The sequence below is a fragment of the Geotrypetes seraphini genome, chromosome 12 (genome assembly GCF_902459505.1).
Source record: "Geotrypetes seraphini chromosome 12, aGeoSer1.1, whole genome shotgun sequence".
Classification (NCBI taxonomy): domain Eukaryota; kingdom Metazoa; phylum Chordata; class Amphibia; order Gymnophiona; family Dermophiidae; genus Geotrypetes; species Geotrypetes seraphini.
This window is the reverse complement of record NC_047095.1, coordinates 119102244-119127917: the sequence shown is the minus strand read 5'-3', so window position 1 is coordinate 119127917 and position 25674 is coordinate 119102244. Positions and strand designations below refer to the sequence as shown.

Below are 25674 nucleotides of genomic sequence, written 5' to 3'. Positions count from 1 at the left end.
CCAAAAATCAAGAGACAAAGGGTGCAAGTTCAAGTTTCAAGTTTATTAAGATCTACGCAATATCGTATATTTCAATGCATATAACAATTTTTTTAAAAAGGGGAGGACAAAACAGGACATTGTATACAAATTATATATGTTCTAATGGAAACTGGTACAAAAGGCAAGGGGGATGAGCTACAATCTTTAAAGAAAGAAAAGAAACATTTAGGAAAGAACACATATGGTGGGAACACATTTAAAAAAATATAAAGGATAATTTGGCGACCTACTCGTAAGATTGATAAAGGTCTAAAGCAGGGGTGCCCAATAGGTCGATCGTGATCGACCGGTAGCTCGCCAAAGCAAAGTGAGTCGATCACCCAGGACCTCTGGGTTAAAAAAGAACTTCCTAGAGTTTGTTCTAAACCTGCCCCCTTTAAATTTTTCTGAGTGCCCCCTTGTACTTGTGGTTCCCCACAGTGTGGAAAATCTGTCCCTATCTACCTTTTCTATGCCCTTCAGGATTTTGAAGGTTTCTATCATGTCTCCTCTAAGTCTCCGCTTTTCCAGGGAGAATAGCCCCAGCTTTTTCAACCTGTCAGCATATGAGAAGTTTTCCATACCCTTTACCAGTTTAGTTGCTCTTCTCTGGACTCCCTCAAGTACTGCCATGTCCTTCCTGAGGTACGGCGACCAGTACTGGACACAGTACTCCAGATGCGGGCGCACCATTGCACGATACAGCGGCAAGATGACTTCCTTCGTCCTGGCCGTGATACCCTTCTTAATGATACCCAACATTTGGTTTGTTTTCCTTGATGCCGTCGCGCATCAAGAAGGTTATGAAGAAGGTAGTCTGTGGGGTCATTGTAGACAAAAGCCCAACCAGGCAGAATTGCTTGCTTGCCTGCTGACATGTTTGGTTTGTCTTTTGCAGGGTGCTCAGACCGTGCTGACGCCTCAACCTCCCGCTCCACCGCAGAGTGACCCGGCATCTCCGTTCCAGCCGCAGCCTCCAGAGTCTTCATCCACGACAACGTCTGTCCCAATGCAGCAGTCGCCACCAGCACCGCCGCCACCACCACCACCACCACCACCTCAGGCAGAGCAAGGGGGCCCCACTGATAACTTGGTCCCCGAGTTCTATACCAGTGTGGTTCAGGGGGTCCTCTCTTCCGTGATGGGCTCGCTGAGTGCCCAGCAGGGCAGCACAGAGAGCATCGCTGACTTCATCCAGCGGCTCAGTGGCTCCAGCAACATCTTTGAACCGGGCACTGATGGGGCCCTTGGTAAGGAGCACCAAGATTTAGGGTGCGCACGTGTGGAGGGCATATTTTCAGGAGGACAGGAAATGACGTTGATTGTTTTACTTTGGACCTGCTGTCGTTCCTCCAGATGAGTTCAGGCCAGTGCGTATGTTCTCATTCTCTGCAAATGGTAGGTGCCTAGGTAGCTTGGCTTTTGGGAGGAGTCTGTTGGTCAGATTTTTGGGGGGTGGTGGGGGGAGGGCAGGCTGCAGTTCTCCGTCCCTTCTCTCATGTTTGGAGTCTTCCCAGATGTGTTTAAAAAAAAAAAAAGAGAAAGAAAAGACAATGCTAATACAGAAATGTAGCATTAGCACTGGAGACAGGTTTCTAGGGCTCCCAGATTTGGGGGGTATTACATCTGGAGTGTTTGGCACTCGTCTTAACTGGTCTGGAGAAACGAAAAGGAGAAAATTAGCAGCTAAGATCTAATTTGTTCAAATAAAATACAGTAAAGCGCATACCATACTGAATCCGCATTAATGCGTCATTGTTTACTCCCATGTCTATGGCAGGTGTGATCAGTGGTGTTATTATTTTATAATGGAATCTTGGTGCCAAGACCCTTTATAGAATTGAGACTCGGCACTCACCAACAGGGTATCCAAATTAGTGCCAAGCTTTATAGAATTGCCCCCCAGTAAGCAGGTGTCGCGTGTGGGGATGAAGTGCGTGGATATGTTTGATATGGATGCTCATGTGATGGAGGAGAAGGATGTAACAACGTGTTTTATGTTGTGTGTGGGTGATGTAGCAGTATTTTTGTGTGCGTTGGAGGTGAAACTCAGGACAGTGAGTGGGTGAGATTCCGTGTAGAAGTGAGCATTTTTGATTTTGATTTGATTTGATTTCTTATATACCGCTATACCGTGAGGTTCAAAGCGGTTTACAATGAAGATAGATTAAAGATACATTAAAATAAAATAAATAAAAATGGTACTTTGGATTTCCCTAGCTGTCCTGAAGGCTCACAATCTAGCTAAAGTACCTGAGAAAACAATAAATAAAAATAAAATAAATGAAATAAAGTAAATTCCAGTCAGACAATAGGATCTGATGTTAGAAAGTTGGGGTGTTATGCTTTTCCAGGGTGCCCATGTAATTTATTTATTTAAAAATGTGTTACTTGCAAAATCCAACATTCCATGTCTCATGTCTGTCTCAATAGCACACTGTGGACTTTTCCTCCAGGAACTTGTGCAAACCTTTTTTTTTTTTAAACTACGTTAACTGTTCCTACCACATCCTCTGGCAGTGCGTTCCAGAACTTGACTATTCTCTGAGTGAAAAAAAATTTCCTCCTAATGGTTTTAAAAGTATTTCCCTGTAACTTCATTGAGTGTCCCCCTAGTCTTTGTAATTTTTGATGGAGTGAAAAATCGATCCACTAGTACCCGTTCTACTCCACCCGGGATTTTGTAGACTTCAGTCATATCTCCCCTCAACCGTCTCTTTTCCAAGCTGAAGAGCCCCAACCTTTTTAGTCTTTCCTCATACGAGAGGTGTTCCATCCCCTTTATCATCTTGGTCGCTCTTCTTTGAACCTTTTCTAGCGGCGCTATATGTTTTTTGAGATAAGGAGACCAGAACTGAACGCAGGGAGGTCAAGAACTGAACTCAAGGTGAGATCGCACCATTGAGCGATACATAGGCATTATAACATTGCTCATTTGTTTTCTTTTCAGGCTTTTTTGGAGACCTGCTATCGCTCATTTGTCAGAACTTCTCCATGGTACACATGGTGATGCTACTGCATGGACAGTTCCAGCCGCTGCAGCGTATCCAGCCTCAGCTGAACCGCTTTTTCCGAGAGGAGTTCCTGCATAACCAGGAGCCCACTGAACAGAATACACGGGTGAGGGAATGGGGCTTGGATGGTGGTGGTGGAGGGCTAGAGGGAAGGATTGCTACTGGAACGTGATTTGTACCTCGATACAGCCGTGTATTTGGCCGAGAGGCAAAGTTTAATACTAGAATAACAGAGGACACAGCAGGGCAGAAGTTGGGTTTTGGGGGTGTGATGTTACCCTTGTTTCTTTTTTGGTTCCTACGCCAGGCAGCAACTGCTAACCTGATCAGCGGATTGGAAGAATACGTCCGGGAGAGTTTTGTAAGTGCCCTTTACCCTTCCCCCAGTCTGGCATCTACTGGAACACTAGCCATGCGTTTTACTATGTTCAAATAATTTTTATTGAGCTAAACACAGCAAAGGTACAGAAAACACTTACAGATGAGTGAAAGCTCAAGTTTCCAAAGCAAACATACATGTCACCCACAGAAAATCCTAGCTCCCAAACACCTCTCTCCCCCATCCCATCAGTGGTCTTCATCCCACATACATAGCGACTGTAAGGGATTTGAATACAGGCCTTCACAAAAACTCAAAAAGATTCAAGAATTCAAAAGACGACTCTGTGCCAAAGAAGTCGTTGTAGTCCAGAAGGGCTCTCACACCCATTGAAAGGCCCGTCCCCGAAGCGAGGAGAAGTCCTCAATATCTCCGTGCTCCCACATCAAACGGGTTATCAGACGAGTCCTCCATAATGAAAGATCAGGGGCGTCTCCGTCCATCCTCTTCAAGAGAATACACCACAGTCCACTTGAGAAAGGTGCCAGCTCCCCGCTGTCGAGAGTGATAACTAGGAGTCTCACTAAACAACAACAAGGAGAACGACGAATAGTTATCCGCCAGATATGTTCCACAAAAGTGAAGATGTTCCAAAAGACCACTATAGAAGGGCAAGACCAGACCATGTGGCCCAGACTTGCTTCCGGGCAGCGACACCTAGGGCACTCAGCAGTGGCACAAAAGTAAGCAAGGTACGCTCGCTTAGGGGAAATGTAGAAGCGTACTATCAATTTATAGTGTTGCTCCCAAAATGTCATATACTGACGAAAGGTGCATAACTTTTTGATAGTCCTGGAAACCGCATCTTCCGGTAGGTCCCTGGCCCAAGCAAATCCCTGGCCCAAGCATCCCTTAAGGTACCATGTGTTTTACTATAAACAGGCCCACAAAAGCCTGAAGCTCAGAGACTGTAACCTGGTCGTAAAGTCAGGTTCGTAAGTGAATGTAAACACCCTCTACTAGGAGATGCTTTCAGGAACAGATGTACAAACAGTTGTCAGGTCAAAAGCGCGCCGGGACAAAGGTGCGAACAGACAATTGAGCGCAGCGTGGAGGCGCGCACTGAAGAAAATTACTGTTTTTAGGGCTCTGACGGGGGAGGGGGCATGGGGGGAACCCCCCCCCACTTTACTTAATACAGATCGCGCCGCGTTGTGGGGGCGTTGGGGGTTTGGAACCTCTCACATTTTACTGAAAACTTCACTTTTTCCCTGTTTTTAGGGAAAAAGTTAAGTTTACAGTAAAATGTGGGGGATTACAACCCCCCAAACCCCCCACAACGCCGGCGCGATTTGTATTAAGTAAACTGGGGGTGCTCCCCAACAAAACCCCCCGTCGGAGCCCCTAAAAACAGTAATTTTCTTTGGCGCGCGCCTCCGTCTTGCGCTCAGTTGTCGGCGCGCGCCTTTGTCTTCCGCGTTGTTGTCTATGAACCGTACAAACATAACTACCCTGTGCTAGAGAGAGGGGAAAGTGGTTTAAAAAAAGAAAAATTTTTGCCTTGCCTGCTGCATTCTAGGGTCATTTTGGTGTTGGGGAGGACGCGACCCTTGACCCTTTCTGCTTCCACTTTGCTATAGGCCTCGGTCCAAGTACGTGAAGGAGTGGACATCACCCGATCAAATCTGGAGTTTCTGCAGGACCTCTTCAACCGAATCGCAACACACATTCTGCATTGTACAGGTAACGAAGAGGGGGGTGTGGTGCTACAGTCTCTTGCCTTATCTTTGCTGGCTTCCCTCCCTGCCCCCTTCTGACACCACTCTCCTGTCATCTCGCAGATGCTACCTTCGGCCATCGGTTGCTGGAGCTGTGTAACCAGGGCCTGTTTGAGTGCCTGGCCCTGAACATGCACTGTCTGCGGGGAGAGCAGGCTGCACTGACGGCGGTGATCAGCGACAGGATTGTACGTACACACCTGGCGTCCATAGACAAACCAGGGCCAAGGATCTGAAACAAGAGGGTGGAGGTAGTGCTCTAGGCATGAGTTGGAGGAGTGGGGGTGGTGGATGAAGTACTTCAGGGATCAGGACACTGCTAATAAAATAAGTTATTCTTTCTATTTTGCTTTTCAGGGTAAGCTCAGGGCAGATCACATCAATTCAGGTACAATAAGACCCTGTCCTAGAGAGCTTATGATTTAAATAACTGGTGGCTTCGATTTGATTACTCATGGGCTTACCTGAAATCAGTAGGACAGTAGAAGTAGACACTGAACCAGGGGTGGGCAACTCCGGTCCTCGAGGGCCGGAATCCAGTCGGGTTTTCAGGATTTCCCCAATGAATATGCATGAGATCTATTTGCATGCACTGCTTTCAGTGCATATTCATTGGGGAAATCCTGAAAACCCGACTGGATTCCGGCCCTCGAGGACCGGAGTTGCCCACCCCTGCACTGACCCCTAGCTTCCTTAGTTCATGGTTCTAAACCATTGCAACTTTAGGGTTATAAAGATTAAGGTAAGACGGGCTATAATAAGTGGTCCAGGGTCCAGACAGGGTAGGTATACCATGGCAGATGTGTAATGATCTAGGTGTGGTGTTATAACCGTGACCCCTGCTCTTCTCCCACATGCATGACAGAGGCGCATGTCAGCAGATGTGAACCCCTCGCTCGTGAACTGGCTGACCACTGTGATGGGGATGAGGTTGCACGAAATCATGGAGCACATGCCAGTGACAGAGGAGCAGATACTTCCCTACGTACAAAGAACAGGCGAGAGCCAAGAGGTAATTAGAAGAGTACAGAGGGGGGCGGAGGATGCAATGATGATTGACTACAGTAGGGAAGAGGCTCTTTATATGTCACTCTCCTGCGGTGGAGAGGTTTTGTGCTTGTTCCTGATGTGTGGCAGAGGCAATGATGAGGAAGAGGTTTAATGAGCCATGAGAGCTCTCTGTGCTTGACACCAAAGTCTTATTCATTGTTCCTACAGCCACATGAGTATACACTCTCCTGCCAACAGATGGAGACAGAGAGCTCCTAGTTCAATGCCTGGATCCTGTGTAGTTGGCAACCAGCCAGTATTTTTCATTGAGCGATTATATAAGTCTGGGTTTGTCATTGATGAATTTGTCAAGCTAGAATTGTCTGACTATTACTGGTAGCTTTTTGTTTATTGTGTATAACTAGATTATTTTAGTTTTGAAACTGAACCAATGTAAACACTTTTTGATTTGTCTGTTAGACTTGAAAGACGTTATATCAAAAACTGTAAATAAATAAATGGAGATTTTTAGGGTCCTTGGGCTCTCAGAAGATCAGCCTAAAATGGCAAGGTGATCACAGTTGTTGATAGTTGCTTTAGAGAACTGAGCAGGTTTGGCTCTAAGGGATGGTCCTTTAGGGGTGCCCATAAAGGAAGCTTCTAGAAAAGAGTTCTCTAACCTTTTTTGATGTAAGGCTCTGCAAAGTGATCACGAGAAATCTCTGTGTCCATGCTGTGTACTTTTGTAGGGGAAATTCTAGAGTTTCTGCAGGACAGTTTGGCACTTGCAGAGTGCAATTAGATGTAGAGGCCTGTTTTTAGAGGAATTGTACATACGTTGGCTCTTCACCCAGATGTTTTTGATTTTTGAAGGGGGAGAAATACTTGCAACTCCTGTGGGGGTCAGTGGTCCTCCACCCAATGAGATTTAAATTTGGTTCTTTGGTTGTTAAGCCAGGCACCATTTGAGTTGCATCTGGCAATCATATTTGAAGGATTTCTCAATGAAGTTTTCCCTGTGGCTATTTGTTCAGCCAGGTGCATTTTGGCATTGTAGGCCCTTTCCTGTTTGTCTAAAGAGAAGGTGGTCTTGAATAGAGAATGACACATCCACGGGTTCTGGCTCTGTTCCCATTCCTACCTCGTCCCTTCGGGCTCTCCTCATTTGCACAAGCTTAACCACTTGTGATTTTATATTTAAATCTTTATATTAAAGTATAAAAAGGGACAATATATTCTGTACAACTCTTTATAAATCGCAAATACAGCCTTCCCAAAGATTTAGTTGCCTATATTTTTATATCACCTGGTAAGGTAATTGGATTGTCTTTCAGACAGGGGTGCAGAAGAGAACCTAAATTGTGTAGTGGATGAACAGGAAAATAAGTGTCTATTAAATGTTAGAAATGTTACTTGATACCAACAACGATGGATGAATCTGTTGCAATAATAGTAAGATCTTGAGCAGCTGAGCACATAATGGAAGGACATTGCAGATGGCAGACAAGACACAAATAATGTAATTTTAACAGTAGTTCATTGAAATTTTTTTTAAAAAATTCTTTATTCATTTTTACATATTACAACAAGTGTATCAGAAAAATCATTCAAACTTATAAATATACACTTGATTAACTTTCATATATCATTAAAAATATAACTTTTCAGCCAATATCTATATGCTATAATATTTTAAATATTATGAACTATTCCTAGTATCTAAACAATTGATATCAAGTTAGAAAACCCTCCCAACCCCTCCCTCCCCTTACAAAAGTTCCATCCCCAGTACGCAAAAAGATGTTTGATAACCTTCTGGTGACGCAAGCAGCAAAACTTAACCACTTCACCTCCAACCTGTTGATGGCAACGGGTGACTTCAAAACTTTTCGAAAAGAAATCAAAACCCTATCTTAACCCAACCCTTCCCCCTCCTCCTAGATAAATTCTCCCCCAAAACCTCCACTTAAATAATCTCTTCCTCCCCAAAACACCAACCAAGTATTCAGATCCCTGAAATGTAACGTAATCTTATTTGTACTCTAACTAATCTATTTGTTATATCACACAGTAACGTACAGTCAATTTAATATCCAATTTGCAAGTTCTTCCGGAATTAATCCAGCTACCTCTCCCCCCTTGTAATCAAACCCCCCCCCCCCCCAAAACCTAAAACTGTTGTAACTTCACTGGAAATGTCCAGTTAGCTCTTTTGTAATCCGCCTTGAACTGCAAGGTATAGGCGGAATAGAAGTCCTTAATGTAATGTAATCAAAAACAATTAAATACTCTTATACATTATAGGATTTAATCTTTATTACCCACCCACACCCCTCCATTTCAAATATCTTACTTTGGGAAAACGTTATTACTCGTTACAAAAATCTGTTAATGGTCTCCAAATCTTCTGAAATTTACCAAAATATCCTCATTGTGTTGCTATTGTGCGCTCCATTTTATATATATGACACACAGAATTCCACCAGAAACTGTAATTTAATCTGCTATGATTTTTTCAGTTGAATGTAAAAACTGAAGATGCTGATTTTGATCATTGAATTGTCTAAGATGTGTTAAGTTTTTACATATTGATACTAGGTCTCAAGTTTTTAGAGCATGACATGGGGACAGAGTTTGTCCCTGGCCTCACAGGCTCTGTCCCCTTGTCACACTCTAGTCTAGTCTTGAGTCCAATCTCTTCCTTTCTGTCATGCTCTCCATATTTATGGAGGATAGAGGCTCCACCGAGATGAGGCATTTACACTACATGGACATTCAGAAAGCTCTTTTATCTGAAGAGGACAGGTGTTTAGGCATTCAGATCAATTGTTTGGAGGTACTAGAAAAGAGGTAGCCTCCGAAGCCACCATGGGAGGAGACTATAGCATCAATGCACTGGGTAGCTGACAGAAGACTCAGTCTCCAAAGGCAACACAGGCTTAATTCCTCCACAGGATATTCGTAGTGTAGTCATTTGGTCATCACTGCTCTTCTATATGCTGCATTATGATGTGCAGCTATGTCAGGATGTGCTCTTTGGGTGAGCGACCTGTTGGCAGGTCTGTCTGTGTTCCCCCCCTCATTAGGCACTGCTTTGGTATGTCACATGTGTCTTGGTCTAGTCTGGGGAGGGTGATGAGGAAGGAGAAATTAGGGCCTACCCGTTAATTTGCTTGTCTTGGGTTTCTCCAGAACCCTTTCTGGAATTAGTGAAGCAAGTCTGGCAAGTAGAAATTGGAGAGAATGAATAGTCTAGTAGGGCCAGAATCTACAGGTCAATTAAGGTCAAGAATTTTAAGAATTCTCATGGTTCTCTTGGTGGTTGGTAGTTTCTTTCCCTGGATTATGGAAGTTGTCAGTAGAAATCTTAGTTGGCTGTGGACTGCACAAGACCCTTTATAGGATGAAACCATTAAACCTATAGTTTGTCTCCATCTACTGGCAGGAGAGTATATACCTATGCATCTGGACTGGGGTGGAGGGACCCAAGGAAAGAAAATTAGCAAGTAAGCCCTAGTTTCTCCTTAACCTTACAGGATGAGCAAATGGAGGAACAGCCAACGGAGCACACCATGGAGGAAACACAGGTAAAGAAGATGGTTCCTTAACCCTTCTCATTGATCAGTTTTGTGTGCCTGGACTGAGACTTTCCATGACTGTAGAACTTTTTATTCCTGGTCTCAGAGAGAAAACTCATCTGCTTCTCCAGCCCCTGCTACGACGGCAGAGGAAGCCATGTCTGTTCAGCAGCAGCCTGTGTCCCTGGAGGTGGAAAGACCCAAGCGGGAGGAGGCAGAGGCAGAGCCTTGGGTAGCAGCCGTTCCACCGGTAAGATAGGATAGGGAGTTTTTATGGTCGTAAGGAGCATTTTGTGACCACGTGTAGTCCCGGGGCCTTTCTGTGAGGGGAAGGCCTGCTTTAGGCCATTTGTAAAGTTCTTGCTTCTCACTTGCTTGCTGTTTTCTTGCAGGAATGGGTCCCTGTTATCCGTCAGGATATCCAGACTCAGAGGAAGATGAAACAGCAGCCGCCGCTCAGCGACGCCTACCTCAGTGGCATGCCCGCCAAGCGCCGTAAAGTGAGGAGCACATCTCTTCTCTCAGGGTTACATCTAACTCTTTCCTGCCTTTGTTTTCCTCTGTACTTTACCCACCTTTCACCAGTCTCTTTTCTCTCTCCCTGTTTCATCTATGTACATTTTTCTTTGCCTGCTCTTTCCTTCTGCCAACCTTTCTGGGTCTGACTCCTGCCCTTTATTTATGGGCTGCTGATTTGGGATGCCACTAGGGACCATCACAGCTCTCTCATGGTCCTGAGCCAAAACAAGCCTTCTCGGAGTTATATTGAGGCTTGTTTTGGCGGTCCGACCATGAGAGCGCTGTGATGGTCCTAGTGCCAACCTATGCTTTGCACTTTTAAGCACTTTGGTTGGCTGAGCACTTCACACAATTTAATTTAGATGTTATATTTGATGTTTATAAGTGCTTTATCCTGTGAAGATACTAGTTTGGTATATTTTTTTAAAAGCCATCTGGAAGATTTTCCTTATCATCCAGACAAGTGGGGTTATGTCCTTCTGCCAAAAGATGGAGTCAGTGAAAAATATGGATAGAGAAGGAGGGAGCATAAGATAGATATTCTTGAATTGTTTAATAGGGGAGAGCTAGCATGGGCTTGGCAAATGGAAATTGTGCCTTACTAATCCACCAGAATTTTTTGAAGTTATTTAAGGGTGAGGTGGTCTATGATTTTCAGAAAATGAAAAAGGCATGATATAGAAGACGGTCTCCTACTGTGGACTGTGAAATGGTTAAAAGGTAGAAAATAGAGCAGACTGGTCAGCTATCTCTGGGGAGAAGGGGTAAACAGAGGTTGTGCCCCAGGGCAAACTCAATGAAGTTATAGGGAAATACTTTTAAAACCAATAGGAGGAAATATTTTTTCACTCAGAGAATAGTTAAGCTCTGGAATATATTGCCAGAAGATGTGGTAAGAGCTGGGTTTAAAAAAAGGTTTGGACAAGTTCCTGGAGGAAAAGTCCATAAATTGCTGTTGAGACAGACATGGGAGAAGCCACTGCTTGCCCTAGATCAGTGGCATGGAATGCTGCTATTATTTGGGTTTTTCCAGGTACTTGTGCCTTGGATTGGCCTCTGTGAAGACAGGATACTGGGCTAGATGGACCATTGGTTTGAACCAGTAAAGCTATTATGTTCTTTTGTGCAAACGGGAGCATCAAAGATGTAATTAGAATAATTTTGTGTCATTGGCACATTTTTAAAATAGTTAAAACGCAAGCAAGATGATGTCAGGTCAAAAGCGCGCCGGGACAAAGGCGCGCGCCGAAGAAAATGACTGTTTTAAAGGGCTCCGACGGGGGTGTGGGGGGGGGAACCCCCCACTTTACTTTATACAGATCGCGCTGCGTTGTGGGGGGTTTGGGGGGTTGTAACCCCCCACATTTTACTGAAAACTTCACTTTTTCCCTAAAAAACATGGAAACAGTTAAGTTTCCAGTATAATGAGGGCGGTTACAACCCCACAAACCCCCCACAATGCCGCCGCGATCTGTATTAAGTAAAGTGTGGGGGTTCCCCAACAAAACCCCCCATCGGAGCCCCTAAAAACACTCTTTTTCTTCAGTGCGCGTTTCCATCTTGTGCTCAGTTGTCGGCGCGCACCTTTGTCTTCGGCGGTTTTGTCTATGAACCAGCAAGATTGGGAGAAATGGCAGAAAGACCTCACCAGACTGAAGAAATGGGCATCAGAATAGCAGGTGGCATTTAATGTGGAGAAAGGCAAAGGCTACATAAGATAAGTCCAGGCTCCATATTAGATATCAATACCCAGGAAAAGGATCTTGGAATTATTGTGAACAATACATTGAAATTTTCAGCTCTATGGGCAGTGCCTGGCAAAAAAAAACAAAAAGGCATAGGGAGTATCACTTCAACTCTGTGTTATATCTCAGTGAAGAGTTAGAGAAAGGCAACCAAAATGATAAAGTGAACGGAATGAGGAAAAGCCGAAGATGGAAAGGAGATATGGTGGGGACCCGTGAAATCATGAGTGGGGTGGTATGGATAAACGGGGTTCTGTTATAAAAAAAAAAAAGTTTTTCCTCCAGTTTGGTCCAACCCTTCTCAAGTATTAATGTTCTGAGGGATGTCACCATTTTTCGGCCTACCCAGTTGAGCAAAACTTTTGATAGCTGCTTTTGGTTGAAGAGAGCTTGTAGCATATTCTCAAGCCTGCAGCAGAGAGGAGCAAACCTTGAGGTCCAGACTGATGGGAATTTAACAAGCCGGAAGGGCCAGACAAAAAACACATTCCCACTTCACTTCTTCCCCCTTCCTTTTCTGCCCCTTCTGTTAATTTCCCCCACATATAATTTTATGCATATCTGACCTACAGACAATGCAGGGAGATGGCCCCCAGCTGTCACTTTCTGAGGCAGTGAGTAAAGCGACAAAAGCAGCTGGCATCAAACCATTGACGAGCACAGAGAGTTTAACTCAGGACCTGGAGGATCCCGAGGTGCAAGGCAGCTACAGAGAGCAGGTATGAAGTAGCTGGCGAGATGTGGGCATTTCTCAGGTGGGGCCCAATGGGTGGCTAAATTGTGTTTGGAGATGAGAAAGACAAGCATTGCTGATTCATTTGGACTTGGAGCTGGGGTGGACTGGGCTGTACATTTCAGAAGGCCTGCTTTCCTGGAACGAATCTGGCAGGAGGAAGAAATGATACATTGACTAGCTGATTCTCCCACCTTTTAAGGTCTAGTGATAAAAACATAGTAACATAGTAGATGACGGCAGATAAAGACCCGAATGGTCCATCCAGTCTGCCCAACCTGATTCAATTTAAATTTTTTAATTTTTTTTCTTCTTAGCTATTTCTGGGCAAGAATCCAAAGCTTTACCCGGTACTGTGCTTGGGTTCCAACTGCCGAAATCTCTGTTAAGACTTACTCCAGCCCATCTACACCCTCCCAGCCATTGAAGCCCTCCCCAGCCCATCCTCCACCAAACGGCCATACACAGACACAGACTGTACAAGTCTGCCCAGTACTGGCCTAGTTCAATATTTAATATTATTTTCTGATTCTAAATCCTCTGTGTTCATCCCACGCTTCTTTGAACTCAGTCACAGTTTTACTCTCCACCACCTCTCTCGGGAGCGCATTCCAGGCATCCACTACCCTCTCCGTAAAGTAGAATTTCCTAACATTGCCCCTGAATCTACCACTCCAATGTGTTTAGATCTGCTTTTGCTTAAGCCCGGGGGCTCACAATCCCTAACAAGATTGCAAAATCTGCATTTGGAGTCATGACCTAGGTGTGCAATCCCCCCCACCCCACCATGAGCCAGCACTAGAATTGGGCCTTCAGGGGATCCCCAAAAGGTAGGAAGAGTGGTTAGATGTATTACTTGGGGGAGGGAGGGGAAACAACAGCATGGATTAAAGGTGGACCTCTGGAAGGGGAGGTGTCGGGTGTTTTTGGGCATAACTGTTTGTCTTCCTCATTGTTCAAACTTATTTCCTTTATTACTAATAATGATTTGCATTTTAGGAGGGCTTTGAAAATGTTTTTCTATCTTTTATTCTCTGTTACCCACTTTGCCCTTAGTATTTTGGGCTGGTGTTCAATATACAAATTATATTCTTTAGCACTCTCCAGACCAGTAGAGGTTAACTTTACGAATGGGGTATATATCTAATCATGACCAGCAGGTGGAGACTGAAAACAAAACTTTGGGACAGTATATCCTAGCCCCTCCTCTCTATTTCCCTCAGTCTTCTTTCAGTCTCCAGCAGGTGTTGAGTGATCTGTACCCATCTCCCTTGGTAGGGCTGTTGGAATTTGTTTAAGGGGTTTATTGTCCCTGTTTTTAGCCGGACGGAGCTTGGACGGACTCTGTTTGGGGGTTCGTCCGACCTCGGGGGTGTCAAACCCGGCGGGTCACGAGCGGGGTCCCTCCCCCCACTTCCTCCACCTCCCCACATTTTTTTAGAGGAGCCTCAGCAATAAGCCTTGCCCCCTAAATCAAGCAAGACTATTGCTTTGAGAGCCTGTGGAGTCTGTTCTGTAAAAAAAAAAAAAAAAAATCCTGAGGTAGTGCTGGTCTGGAGGGTTGTATCCCTTTAAGAAAACTGTATTTTACTGTATTTTTTCAACTAACCGGCACTTTTTTACAGCTAGGTCGCGTATGGAGCAATGAGCACTTCTAAAGGGAAAAAGTGCTCATTGTGCTCCAGACGCGAGGCACTCGCGGCCGGCCTGTGCAAGCGCTGTTCAGGCCGGTGCGGTGGAGGAGCTCCGTCGGCAGCGGCTGCAGGCGCCCAGAGCTCCCCGCCGATGGTGCCTCGCGAGTCGGCAGGGAACGGAGGAGAAGCCCGGTCTTCTCCGTCCGCCCACGGAGGGATTCCCCGAGCCGCCGACGGTCGGGTTTTTGAGGATTCCCTCTCAGCTGATATTTTGACAGCTGATGCCGGCTTGCCTGTTTTAGCGGCTGAGACTTTTCAGGTCTCTCAGCCGCTGCAGGCTGTGGAGGGAGCTGTTTTGGCGGGAAAGACGCCATCTTCTCTGTCTGGCCCCTCCATTTTGTCTTCCACCTCAGGTGACCTTCCCCCTGTTTTGACTATGCAGGGGCAAGGTTCTGCTGGGTCCCCTGCTGTGGCAGGGAGTCCCTTGGGACCCTCGGGGGGGTTTTCTCCTGAATTTTTCTTTTCTTTATGCAGAGCCTATTTTCAGGCGGCTGGGGGTCCCGGTTGCGCCCAGGGGGTCTCGGGGGGTGGTTTTTCCTCCGCGCTTCCTGCGGCTTTGCCTCTTTCGTCTGGCGTGACGTCCCCTCCGCCGCCTCCCTTGTCCAAGCGTCCGCGGGTGTCGTGGGACGAGAATTTGTGGTCGGAGGAACGGGTCGGTCTGGAGGAGGACCTGGACCCTTCTGAGGAATTCCAGGACTCTCTGGAGGGGACGGAAGCTGGCGGCGGGTTGTCGGATTTCCCGTTCTCCAGTGACGAGGCGTCTGTGGTGCGTCTTTTTCAGAAAGATGAGTTGCCTGACCTTATTCAGCAGGTTTCTTCGGTCTTGCGTTTTGAGGACGCGCCGCCGGAGACTCCGCGTGTGGGGGACCCCCTGTTGCGGGGGATCCGTACCGTTTCCCGCTCTTTTCCTATGCATCAGGATATTCGGGATATTATCCTGGAGCAGTGGAAAACGCCGGAGACGCCGTTTCGGCTGGCGCGCAGCATGGCTCGCCTGTATCCCATTCCTGAAGGGGATCGGGCTACGTTAGCTTCGCCGGTCGTGGATGCGGTGGTCTCGGCAATTTCCAAGCGGCATACCGTGCCTGTTGAGGGCGGTTCTGCCTTGCGAGATCCTGAGGAGCGCAAATTGGAGGGCCTCCTTAAGCAAAATTTTCAGGTCTCTGGCTTTGGGGTCCAGGCGGCTATTTGTGGGGGACTGGTCGCTCGCGCCGTGTTTCGGTGGGCGGAGCGGGTCTTGGATCGAGAGTCTGACGACTGGTCTCTGGTGGATCAGGAGGTTGCGAAGATTGAGATGGCGGCCTCATTCCTCTCGGATGCTCTCTATGACTTGGTGCGGATCTCGGCTAAGTCTATGGCTTTTGGCGTGGCCGCAAGGCGTGTGTTGTGGCTGCGCGCTTGGGCGGCGGATGCTGCGTCCAAAGCTAAGCTTACTAAATTTCCCTTTCGGGGGTCGTTTTTGTTTGGAGAGGACTTGGATAAGTTGATTCAGACTCTGTCGGACTCGAAAGTTCCCCGTCTGCCGGAGGACCGTGCCCGCCCGGCGTCTCGGGGGGGTGCGGCCCGGGGGCGTTTGCGGGATTTTCGCAAGTATCGCCCTGGGCGTGGGGCTGCTTCTTTCCAGTCTCCGGGATTTTCCCGGGGTCGGTTCTTCCAGCGTATGCAGCCCTTTCGGGGGGCCCGTCGGGGGGCAGGGAATCCCTCCGCCGGTTCCCCCGCTTCCCGTCCTGCACAATGACGCCTTGCCGGCGCCCCCTTTGGTTCCGGTGGGGGCCCGGCTGCGCGACTTTTTCCCCAAATGGGCCGAGATCACGTCCGATCAGTGGGTCCTGGAGGTGGTGCGGGACGGTTATGCCCTGGAGTTCGCCCGCTCTCTACCGGATTTTTTCCTCGCTTCTCCATGTCAGACTCCGGGGAAGACGCAGGCTTTTCGCCAGACCCTTCAGCGCTTGCTAGATCTCAGGGCAGTTGTTCCGGTGCCCCCTCCGGAGTGGGGCACGGGCAGGTACTCCATTTACTTTGTGGTGCCCAAGAAGGAGGGGACTTTTCGGCCCATCCTCGATTTGAAAGGGGTCAACAGGGCTCTCAAGATTCCCTCTTTCCGTATGGAAACTCTGCGGTCGGTCATTCTGGCGGTTCAGCCGGGGGAGTTTCTCACTTCTCTCGATCTGACGGAGGCCTACTTGCATGTTCCCATTCGGGCCTCTCATCAGCGTTTCCTGCGCTTTGCGATCTTGGGTCGGCACTTTCAGTTCTGTGCGCTTCCCTTTGGGCTGGCCACGGCTCCTCGGACGTTCACCAAGGTGATGGTGGTCGTCGCGGCAGCATTGCGGTCGGAGGGCATCCTGGTACACCCCTACCTGGACGACTGGTTAATTCGGGCAAAGTCGTTGCAGGAAAGCTCCCGGGTTACTGCTCGGGTGGTGGAGTTTCTCCGGTCGCTGGGCTGGGTGGTCAACCTTTCCAAGAGTCGGTTGGTCCCGGCTCAGCGTCTGGAGTACCTAGGGGTGCTGTTCGACACCTCCTTGGGGAAGGTCTTCCTCCCAGAGGGCCGGGTGAGCAAATTGCAATCTCAGATTCGCCTGCTTTTGGCGTCCCGGTGTCCTCGGGCGCGAGATTTCCTCCAGGTTTTGGGGTCGATGGCGGCGTCCCTGGACGTGGTGAGGTGGGCGCGGGCCCACATGCGTCCTCTCCAGTATGCTCTGCTCCGGAGGTGGTCTCCCCAGAGGCACGGGATGGATGTTCCGGTTCCCCTGCGAGGCTTGGCGCGCTGCAGTCTGCGTTGGTGGCTCCAGACCCCTCACCTAGTTCAGGGGGTGGGTCTGGATCTCCCGCAGTGGACGGTGCTCCTGACGGATGCGAGTCTCCTGGGTTGGGGGGCTCAGTGTTTGGGTCACTCAGCTCAGGGCACCTGGTCCGCGGAGGAGGCCGCCTGGTCGATCAACGTGTTGGAGACCAGAGCGGTCCGTCTGGCGCTGTTGGCTTTCCACTCCCTGTTGCGGGGCAAGTCGGTCAGAGTGCTGTCGGACAATGCCACGGCGGTGGCTTATGTCAATCGTCAGGGGGGCACCAAGAGCACTCAGGTGGCGCAGGAGGCGGCTCTGCTCATGGTTTGGGCGGAATCCCATCTGCTGGACCTCTCGGCCTCTCACATAGCCGGAGTAGAAAATGTTCAGGCAGACTTCCTCAGTCGTCACTTCCTAGATCCAGGAGAGTGGTGTCTCGGCGCCGAGGCGTTTCAGTTGATAGTGCAGGCTTGGGGGCAGCCCCTGATGGACCTGATGGCCACGGGTGGCAACGCCAAAGTGCCCCGCTTCTTCAGTCGTCGCAGGGACGGTCTGGCCGAGGGTCTGGATGCTCTGGTCCAGCAGTGGCCAACGGAGGGGCTGTTGTATGTATTCCCTCCTTGGCCGCTGGTGGGCAGAGTGCTTCTTCGCATTGTTTACCATCCGGGTTTGGTGGTGCTGGTGGCGCCGGATTGGCCTCGCCGTCCGTGGTATGCGGATCTGGTGAGGCACCTGGTAGCGGATCCTCTTCCTCTGCCTCTCTCGGACGACCTGCTGATGCAGGGTCCCATTCCCATGTTCGACCCGTCTCCCTTCTGTCTTACGGCGTGGCTCTTGAAAGGGGTCGCCTTAGCAAGAAGGGATATTCAGACAAGGTGATCTCTACACTGTTGGGGTCCCGGAGGCTTTCTACCTCTCGGGCTTATGTGCGGGTCTGGCGTCTCTTTGAGGAATGGTGTCGGGCGCGGGGAGTGACCTCTTTTCGCGCTTCTCTGCCTAACATTCTGGAGTTCTTGCAGGACGGTCTGGATAGAGGCCTGGCTTGGTCTTCTCTCCGGGTTCATCTTGCGGCCCTGTCGGCTTTTCGAGGGTTGGTGTCAGGTCAGCGTTTATCGGCTCTTCCTGATGTGATTAGGTTTTTGCGGGCGGCCAAGTTGCTTAGGCCTCCCCTACGGCCCTCGGTTCCCTCTTGGGATCTTAATCTGGTTCTTTCTGTATTGGTGCGTCCGCCTTTCGAGCCGTTGGACGCCTGTTCTTTGAAGGACCTTACTTTGAAGGCGGTCTTTTTGGTGGCCATTACTTCTGCTAGGCGTGTTTCTGAGCTGCAGGCTTTCTCTTGTAGGACTCCCTTCTTGGAGTTTTCTAGGGAGCGGGTCGTCTTGCGGCCTGTTCCTTCCTTTCTGCCTAAGGTTGTTTCTCCTTTTCATGTCAATCAATCGGTGGTTCTCCCGGTCTTGGGTGGTCGGGAGGGCTCTTCTGAGCAACGGCAGCTGCGCAAGTTGGATGTCGGTCGGGTCCTTCGCTCTTATGTGCAGCGGACCCAGGAATTCCGGAAGTCCGATCGTCTCTTTGTCCTCCTGGCGGGTCCTCGTCGGGGAGCTGGCGCTTCTAAGGCTACTATTGCGCGCTGGATCAAGGAGACGATTGCTTCCGCTTATCTTCTGAAACAGCAGCCTGTTCCGGAGTTTCTCAAGGCTCATTCCACTCGGGGTCAGGCGGCTTCTTGGGCTGAGTCGTCGCTCGTGCCTCCTGTGGATATTTGTAAGGCTGCGGTTTGGTCCTCCTTGCATTCCTTTGTTCGTCATTATCGGGTTGATGTGCAGGCGCGTCGGGACGCGGTGTTCGGTGAGCGTGTACTGGTATCGGCCCTTCGGGGGTCCCGCCCGTGAGAGGGACTGCTTTGGTACGTCCCATTCGTAAAGTTAACCTCTACTGGTCTGGAGAGTGCTAAAGAAGGAGAAATTAGGTTCTTACCTGCTAATTTACTTTCTTTTAGCTTCTCCAGACCAGTAGAGGTCCCCACCCTGTCTGTTGTTGTTGTTGTTGGGGCTGTTGCGCGGGCACTTTTTGGTTTTTTGCTGCGGGTTCTAGTATTTTTCTAGGGCCGGGGAGAATTGAAGAACAGCGGCTGTGGCTCGGCTGGCTTAGCTGGCGAGCTGTGGGGACATTCTTCCTTCGGGAATTTCTCCTCTGCATTTTCCAACAGCATATTGGGTTTTGTTATTTGTTACTCCTTTCGGAGTATTGTTTTTTCTCTCTGTTGTTTTCCAGTTCTTGGTTCTGCTTGGCTATTCGGCAGACTGAGGGAAATAGAGAGGAGGGGCTAGGATATACTGTCCCAAAGTTTTGTTTTCAGTCTCCACCTGCTGGTCATGATTAGATATATACCCCATTCGTAAAGTTAACCTCTACTGGTCTGGAGAAGCTAAAAGAAAGTAAATTAGCAGGTAAGAACCTAATTTCTCCTTTCTTTTCTTTTTAGCTGCGTTTGGATATCCAGAAGAGAGTCCGAGAGGACCCCAGCTACAGTGCCCAGCGGTTTCCCAACACACATCGAGCCTTTGAGGAAGACTCCTAGTGCCTCTAAAGCACCCAGAAGGCCGAAGGTTGTTCCACATCTTCTCACCATGCCGCTATTTATTTTTAACCAAAACACACCTGCAGGACAGAATTCTGGGGAAGCCATATGCATTTTGCCTCACCAGACCAGTTGTAGGATTGACAGAGCTCGCAATATTTACCTGGTTTGCTGTCTTGCTCTCTCCTCCCCCTTCTTTCTTTCTTTTTTGCCCTATTTTAATCTGTATGTTTTCATACAGAAGATGCACACCTTTGATTAGTCATGTAGAAAAATAAACCTCCTGCCATGTCTTCTCTTCAGCTGTCTGTGCTGTATTTGTTTCTCCCTTTTCAGCATATCTGTTTGTTTTCCTCCTCCCCTTTTCAATTTAGACTTTCTGATTTACTTTGAGAGGGGGCAACGTTGTACATATTCACAAAGCCACAGCGGCAGCATTTGAGGTTAGATAGCCATCCCCTACTCCTACAGCTGGGACTTCACAGAAGCGAGGCACCATAAAAATGATGAAGAAAATGTGTGTGGAAAACCCCCTCACTTCCTTAGTAAACCATGACATGGCAAATATAATGCTTAATAAGCAACTTTTCGATGTTGCACAGCATCTCCAAACTGTGTGTGTTCTGGTAATTCTAAGATTGGGTGGTAAATTAGGTTTCTTGTGGCTGCACCGAATGGAAATGGAGACAAGAGCCTTGGTTCTAAGCATAAAACTGCAAAAACATAGGTTTTCCACCCTGAGCCAGCTCACTTAAGCTTGGTTTAAGAAAACCCCAAAACCTAGTAAAGTTGTGCAGGGTATGGATTTAGGGGGCTAAAATGTGGAACTGCTGGCACCTGTTATGTAGAAAACCATCTGTGGGTTGTTTTTTTTTTTAAATGTAGGGTTATGCACAAATGATTTTGTCAAAGCAAGTATTTAAGATTTTTTTTTTTTTTTTTAATCCTTTGAAAGTATTTTTTTTCCCTGATGGTCAGTGTAATTTTGATTAAATATTTTTGTTTCCAGAGCAAAGACTATTTTTTTCTCTGTGTTGGACCCACTTACCTATGTTTTCATAATTAACCTTAAAAGAATGGAATGTTAATAAAATCCGTCATGGGCACAGTGGTTGTTTGCAAGTTCTTAACTGTCTATGTTCTACAAGGAAGCCAATATTAATTAAAATTTATAAAATGTATGAAAATTAAAGAATTAATCTGCTGGTCCATATGGTCCAGTAAGACCAGACCACACCAGTGGGTTGTATTTCCATATCTAACAAGATGGAGGTAGAAAGAGAACACACATTTTCAGTGATCTCTCCAGTATAATGGAAGGTGCAGCCTGGAGCTAGTTAGTATTTCCTTATCTCGAGCAAATGCAGGATGGACGTACAATTGTGTTGGGGTTTTTTTTTTCCCTTTCCTTCTTTCAGCTTGACTCCCATAAGGCCAGGCTAGAACAAAAGATTAAGGTTACTTACCTCTGCTAATCTTCTTTCTTGTAAATAGCCTCTGGAATCTACAACTTAGGGTCATTTATCTTTTCCCGCCTGGAAACTGTAGGGAATTTGAAACAAATTTCTAGCCCCTCCCTCTCCTGTAACTTACCCCTGGATATCCAGTCAATGCCCAAGCCAGGAAGAGCTATATCACAAAACAGGAAAGAAAAGAGAGGGGGTATGGGGGGACTCCCCGCTACATATCAAATCTGCTCATGAACAATTGTAAACAAATAGAGCCCTAAGGCCAAACTTTGTATAACAACAAATTTGAATATTAAACAAATTGAAAACAGCATAAATATGGATAAAGGAGACAGCCTGCTATCAGAAGGGGGCAAGAGGACCCTCAAGACCTTACATAAGGGAACAAGAATGGAATTCTTAGAGAGGCTGATCAAGGACAGAAATCTAGCTTACCAGTTTACTGGTCAGACAACCTGCAAATCAGACAGACAAGTCTGGGCAGATGTGTAGATTCCAGAGGATATTTACAAGAAAAAAGATTAGCAGCTAGTAATCTAATATTGTACAATAACTTCTGGAATCTACACCATAGGGACATATCAAAGGAGTCCCAGCACTTCGGAGGGGGGGGGGGGGCAATGAGCTCGCCGCCAGGACTGAAGCCCCAAAAGTTGCATAATGCTTTCTCACCACATCAAGCCAGTAGAACTTTGTGAAAGTATGCAGAGAGGCCCAAGTGGCCGCCTTAAGAACATAAGACTTGCCGCTGCTGGGTTAGACAAGTGGTCCATCGTGCCCAGCAGTCTGCTCACGCGGCAGCCCCCAAATCAAAGACCAGTGCTCTAAATGAGTCCAGCCTCACCTGCATACGTTCCAGTTCAGCAGGAACTTGTCCAACTTTGTCTTGAATCCCTGGAGGGTGTTTTCCCCTATAAAAGCCTCCAGAAGAGCATTCCAGTTTTCTACCCCTCTCTGGGTGAAGAACATTTGTAAAGAATCTATCCCCTTTTAACTTTAGAGATTGCCCTCTCGTTCTCTCTACCTTGGAGAGGGTGAACAATCTGTCTATCTGCTAAGTCTATTCCCTTCAGTATTTTGAATGTTTCGATCATGTCTCCTCTTTTCAAGAGTGAAGAGGCCCAGTTTCTCCAATCTCTCACTGTATGGCAACTCCTCCAGCCCTTAACCATTTTAGTCGCTCTTTTGACCCTTTCGAGTAATACCGTGTCCTTCATGTATGACGACCAGTGCTGGACGCAGTACTCCAGGTGAGGGCGCACCATGGCCGGGTACAACGGCATGATAACCTCCAATCTGTTCGTGATCCCCTTCTTTATCATTCCTAGCATTCTGTTCGCCAGTTTTGCTGCCATCGCGCATTGCGCGGATAGCTTCATCGATTTGTCGATCAGAACTCCCAAGTCTCTTTCCTGGGGGGTCTCTCCAAGTACCACCCCGGACATCCTGTATTCGTGCATGAGATTTTTGTTACCGACATGCATCACTTTACACTTATCCACATTGAACCTCATTTGCCATGTCAGTCCATTTCTCGAGCTTGATTATGTCACGTTGCAGATCTTCGCAATCCCCCTGTCTTCACCTCACTCGTCGTACCAATGTCCAGATCGTTTATAAAGATGTTGAAGAGCACAGGCCCAAGCACCGAGCCCTGCGGCACCCCACTGGTGACGCTCTTCGATTCCGAGTATTGTCCATTTACCCCCACTCTCTGTTTCCTTTGCTCCAGCCAGTTTTTAATCCATGTGAGTATTTCACCCTTGATTCCATGGTTTGCAATTTTCCATGTGGAACCTTCTGAAAATCCAGATATACAATGTCGACCGACTCGCCCTTGTCTATCTGCCTGTTTACTCCCTCTAAGAAGTGCAGCAAGTTCGTCAAGCAAGATTTTCCCTTGCTGAAGCTGTGCTGGCTGGTCCTCAGATTGTGTCCATCAAGGTGATCAATGATGCGGTCCTTTATCAGTGCCTCTACCATCTTTCCTGGTACCGAGGTCAGACTCACCGGTCTGTGGTTTCCCAGATCTCCCCTCAAACCTTTTTTGAAGATCAGCATAACATTCGCCACCTTCCAGTATCCTCGGGAGAAACAGCTTTCGATTTGGCCCAAGAGGAAGCCATTTCTCTGGTAGAATGAGCTTTCACCTCAAGGGGAGGCTTCTTCCTTGCTGATACATAGGCAGCTGCAATTGCCGCATGGATCCACTGAGAGATGGTAGCCTTAGAGGCAGGCCCGCCAGCACAAACGGATGGTCAGAAAGACGGAAGTCATTCATGGTCTCCAGGTATCTCAGAAGGAGACCCTCATGTCCAGAGGCCGCAAAACACGGTCCTTGGACTTGGAGCCTGAAGGGACAAAGGCAGGCAAACTTTGAGCTTCCTGATTGACATGGAACGCTGAAACCACCTTTGGAAGAAAGGAATGCACCGTTCTCAAGAGGACCACAGAATCCATGATGCAAAGAGGATCTCAGCACAACAGAGCTTGAAGCTCCGAAACTACGTGCAGAAGTGATCGCTACAAGGAAAATGGTCGTGATGGTACGAACTTTCAAAGAGATCTGATCCAGAGGTTCTTAGGGCAGACGAGTCAGCGAGTTGAAGAACCAAGTACCAATTCCACATTGGACAAGGCAGCCGCAAAGGAGACTTCAGGCTCCCTGCAAGAGGCGGACAACATCCAGGCCAGAGAACCCTGGAGAGTAGAAGGACCCAAACACGAGCCTTGCAATCTGAACATAGAGCAAAGAAACCGCAAGTCCAGGACCAGTGCCACCAAAGGGGCCGAGGGATCCATCTGAACCCTCTCGCACCAAGACTGAAAGTACATCCAGGCTTTCACAGAAGATATCAGCTTACCCCGTAGGAGTGTAGTGATGACCGCAGACAAATAGCCCCTAGCGGTCAATGTCACATGCTCAAGAGCCAAGTTTGAAGTCCAAAACGGTCCAGATCTTGGAGCGCTATGGGGCCCTGCATGAGCAGCTGATAGCAGACCCCCCCCCATGCTCAACCGCACCAAGTCTGCGAACTATGGCCTTTTTACACAGAAAAGCCTGATACATCATGTACACAAATTCCAGGGGAAAGAAGTCACCTGTGGCCAGGGCGGCTCTGTGCGCATCTGTTTTAGAGTGCTTAGATGATACATGACTTTCCCCCGGAACTGCACTTGCATTTTGCAGAAGCATCCTCCGCACCCTTTTTAGGGACACCAGATGCACCAATCACGACGCCGGTAGAAGTGGAGACAAGGGGGGGCCTCTCCAGAGGAGGTAAGTGCAGAATCAACATACATAACACCTCTTCGAGGCCCGTGTGATACTGGGCTGTGAATCTGCCATCCATCCGCCGCAATTAAGGTATGAATCCATGTCCTGTCCTGAAGCCATATATATATCAAGTTTGGAGTGAAGACACATGATCCAGTCCCGCCGCTGGACCATGTAGCCTGCGGACGAACCCAGGGTGAGATGGCTCCCAAGCCCAATCTATCCTGCAGGTTGTCCAGAGGGCTTACTGCAGGTAAACCCCCAGAAGCAGACTTTTTCAGAAAGTCTGCAATCTCCCGCCAAAGGATGTCCCCGTAGTACCAGGGCCAGGAAAATAAAGCATGAGCTCAGGCTGTAGGAAATTGTAACTGGATATCCAGGGGTATGTTACAGGAGATAACTACAGAGGAAGGGGCTAGAAATTTGTTTCAAGTTCCCTACAGTTTCCAGGCTGGAAAAGGTAAATGACCCTATGTGTAGATTCCAGAGGTTAGGGCCTTCCCTCAAATATCTTCTTGTAGATATCTAGTGGTCCTGAACCAGAAGGTCTTGTATCTGAATCTGTCAATCATGTTTTCAACACCACCTCCTTCCCAAGGAGCTGCTCTACAAAAGCAATCAAGCAATGAAAGACAACTGGAAAAAAGGAAATTCTGTTCTGCTCTGTAACAAACAACAATAAACATTGTAACATTCAAACAGCTGCAAAAAGGTATGCATCCAGCAGAGACTTGACCTATCCTAGACTATACACTGTCTGGAGCATTTTTTTTTTCTTCTCTCCTTTGCTTTCCTGAAAGGCAGAGATTTCTCCAGCACTGGCCTGATTCCAAGGCAGAAGGCAGGCAAAGCCCTCATATAGGGAGGAGGCTTCTGGACCTAGACACATCTATAAGAACAATTCTTTAGTGTCCCTCCAGACTGGCACAGAAACAGATGGGTTTATTTTCCTCTGCCAGCAGGTGGAGACAGACACTTTTGGCTGTAGTATAAGTGGGCTGTGCAGTCTCATCTATAGATTGTTCTCAGTTTCCAGCAGGTGGTAAGCCTGTGCAGTCTCCTTTGGTTAGTGTAGGGCAGAGCTGTCCAAGTCCGGTCCGTGAGGTCTGGCAGGTCAGGTTTTTAGGATCTCCACAATGAATATGTATGAGAGATTTGCAAACCAAGAAGGCA

The 25674-nt window shown here is 47.8% G+C and overlaps 1 protein-coding gene across 5 annotated transcripts in view; it reads left to right on the top strand.

The window, feature by feature from the left end:
• Window positions 1-20864, top strand: part of BAG6 (BAG cochaperone 6) — a 49016-nt gene extending 28152 nt beyond the window's left edge. For all 5 annotated transcript variants that reach the window (XM_033916220.1, XM_033916221.1, XM_033916217.1 and 2 more), the window contains 11 exons: window positions 920-1271; window positions 2972-3141; window positions 3343-3396; window positions 4995-5097; window positions 5196-5320; window positions 5998-6144; window positions 9659-9709; window positions 9807-9950; window positions 10093-10200; window positions 12537-12683; window positions 19660-20864. In XM_033916220.1, coding sequence (XP_033772111.1) covers window positions 920-1271; window positions 2972-3141; window positions 3343-3396; window positions 4995-5097; window positions 5196-5320; window positions 5998-6144; window positions 9659-9709; window positions 9807-9950; window positions 10093-10200; window positions 12537-12683; window positions 19660-19755 — 1497 coding nt within the window. In that variant the 3' untranslated portion in view covers window positions 19756-20864. The remainder of the gene's footprint in view (window positions 1-919; window positions 1272-2971; window positions 3142-3342; window positions 3397-4994; window positions 5098-5195; window positions 5321-5997; window positions 6145-9658; window positions 9710-9806; window positions 9951-10092; window positions 10201-12536; window positions 12684-19659) is intronic.
• The last annotated feature ends 4810 nt before the right edge of the window (window positions 20865-25674 follow it).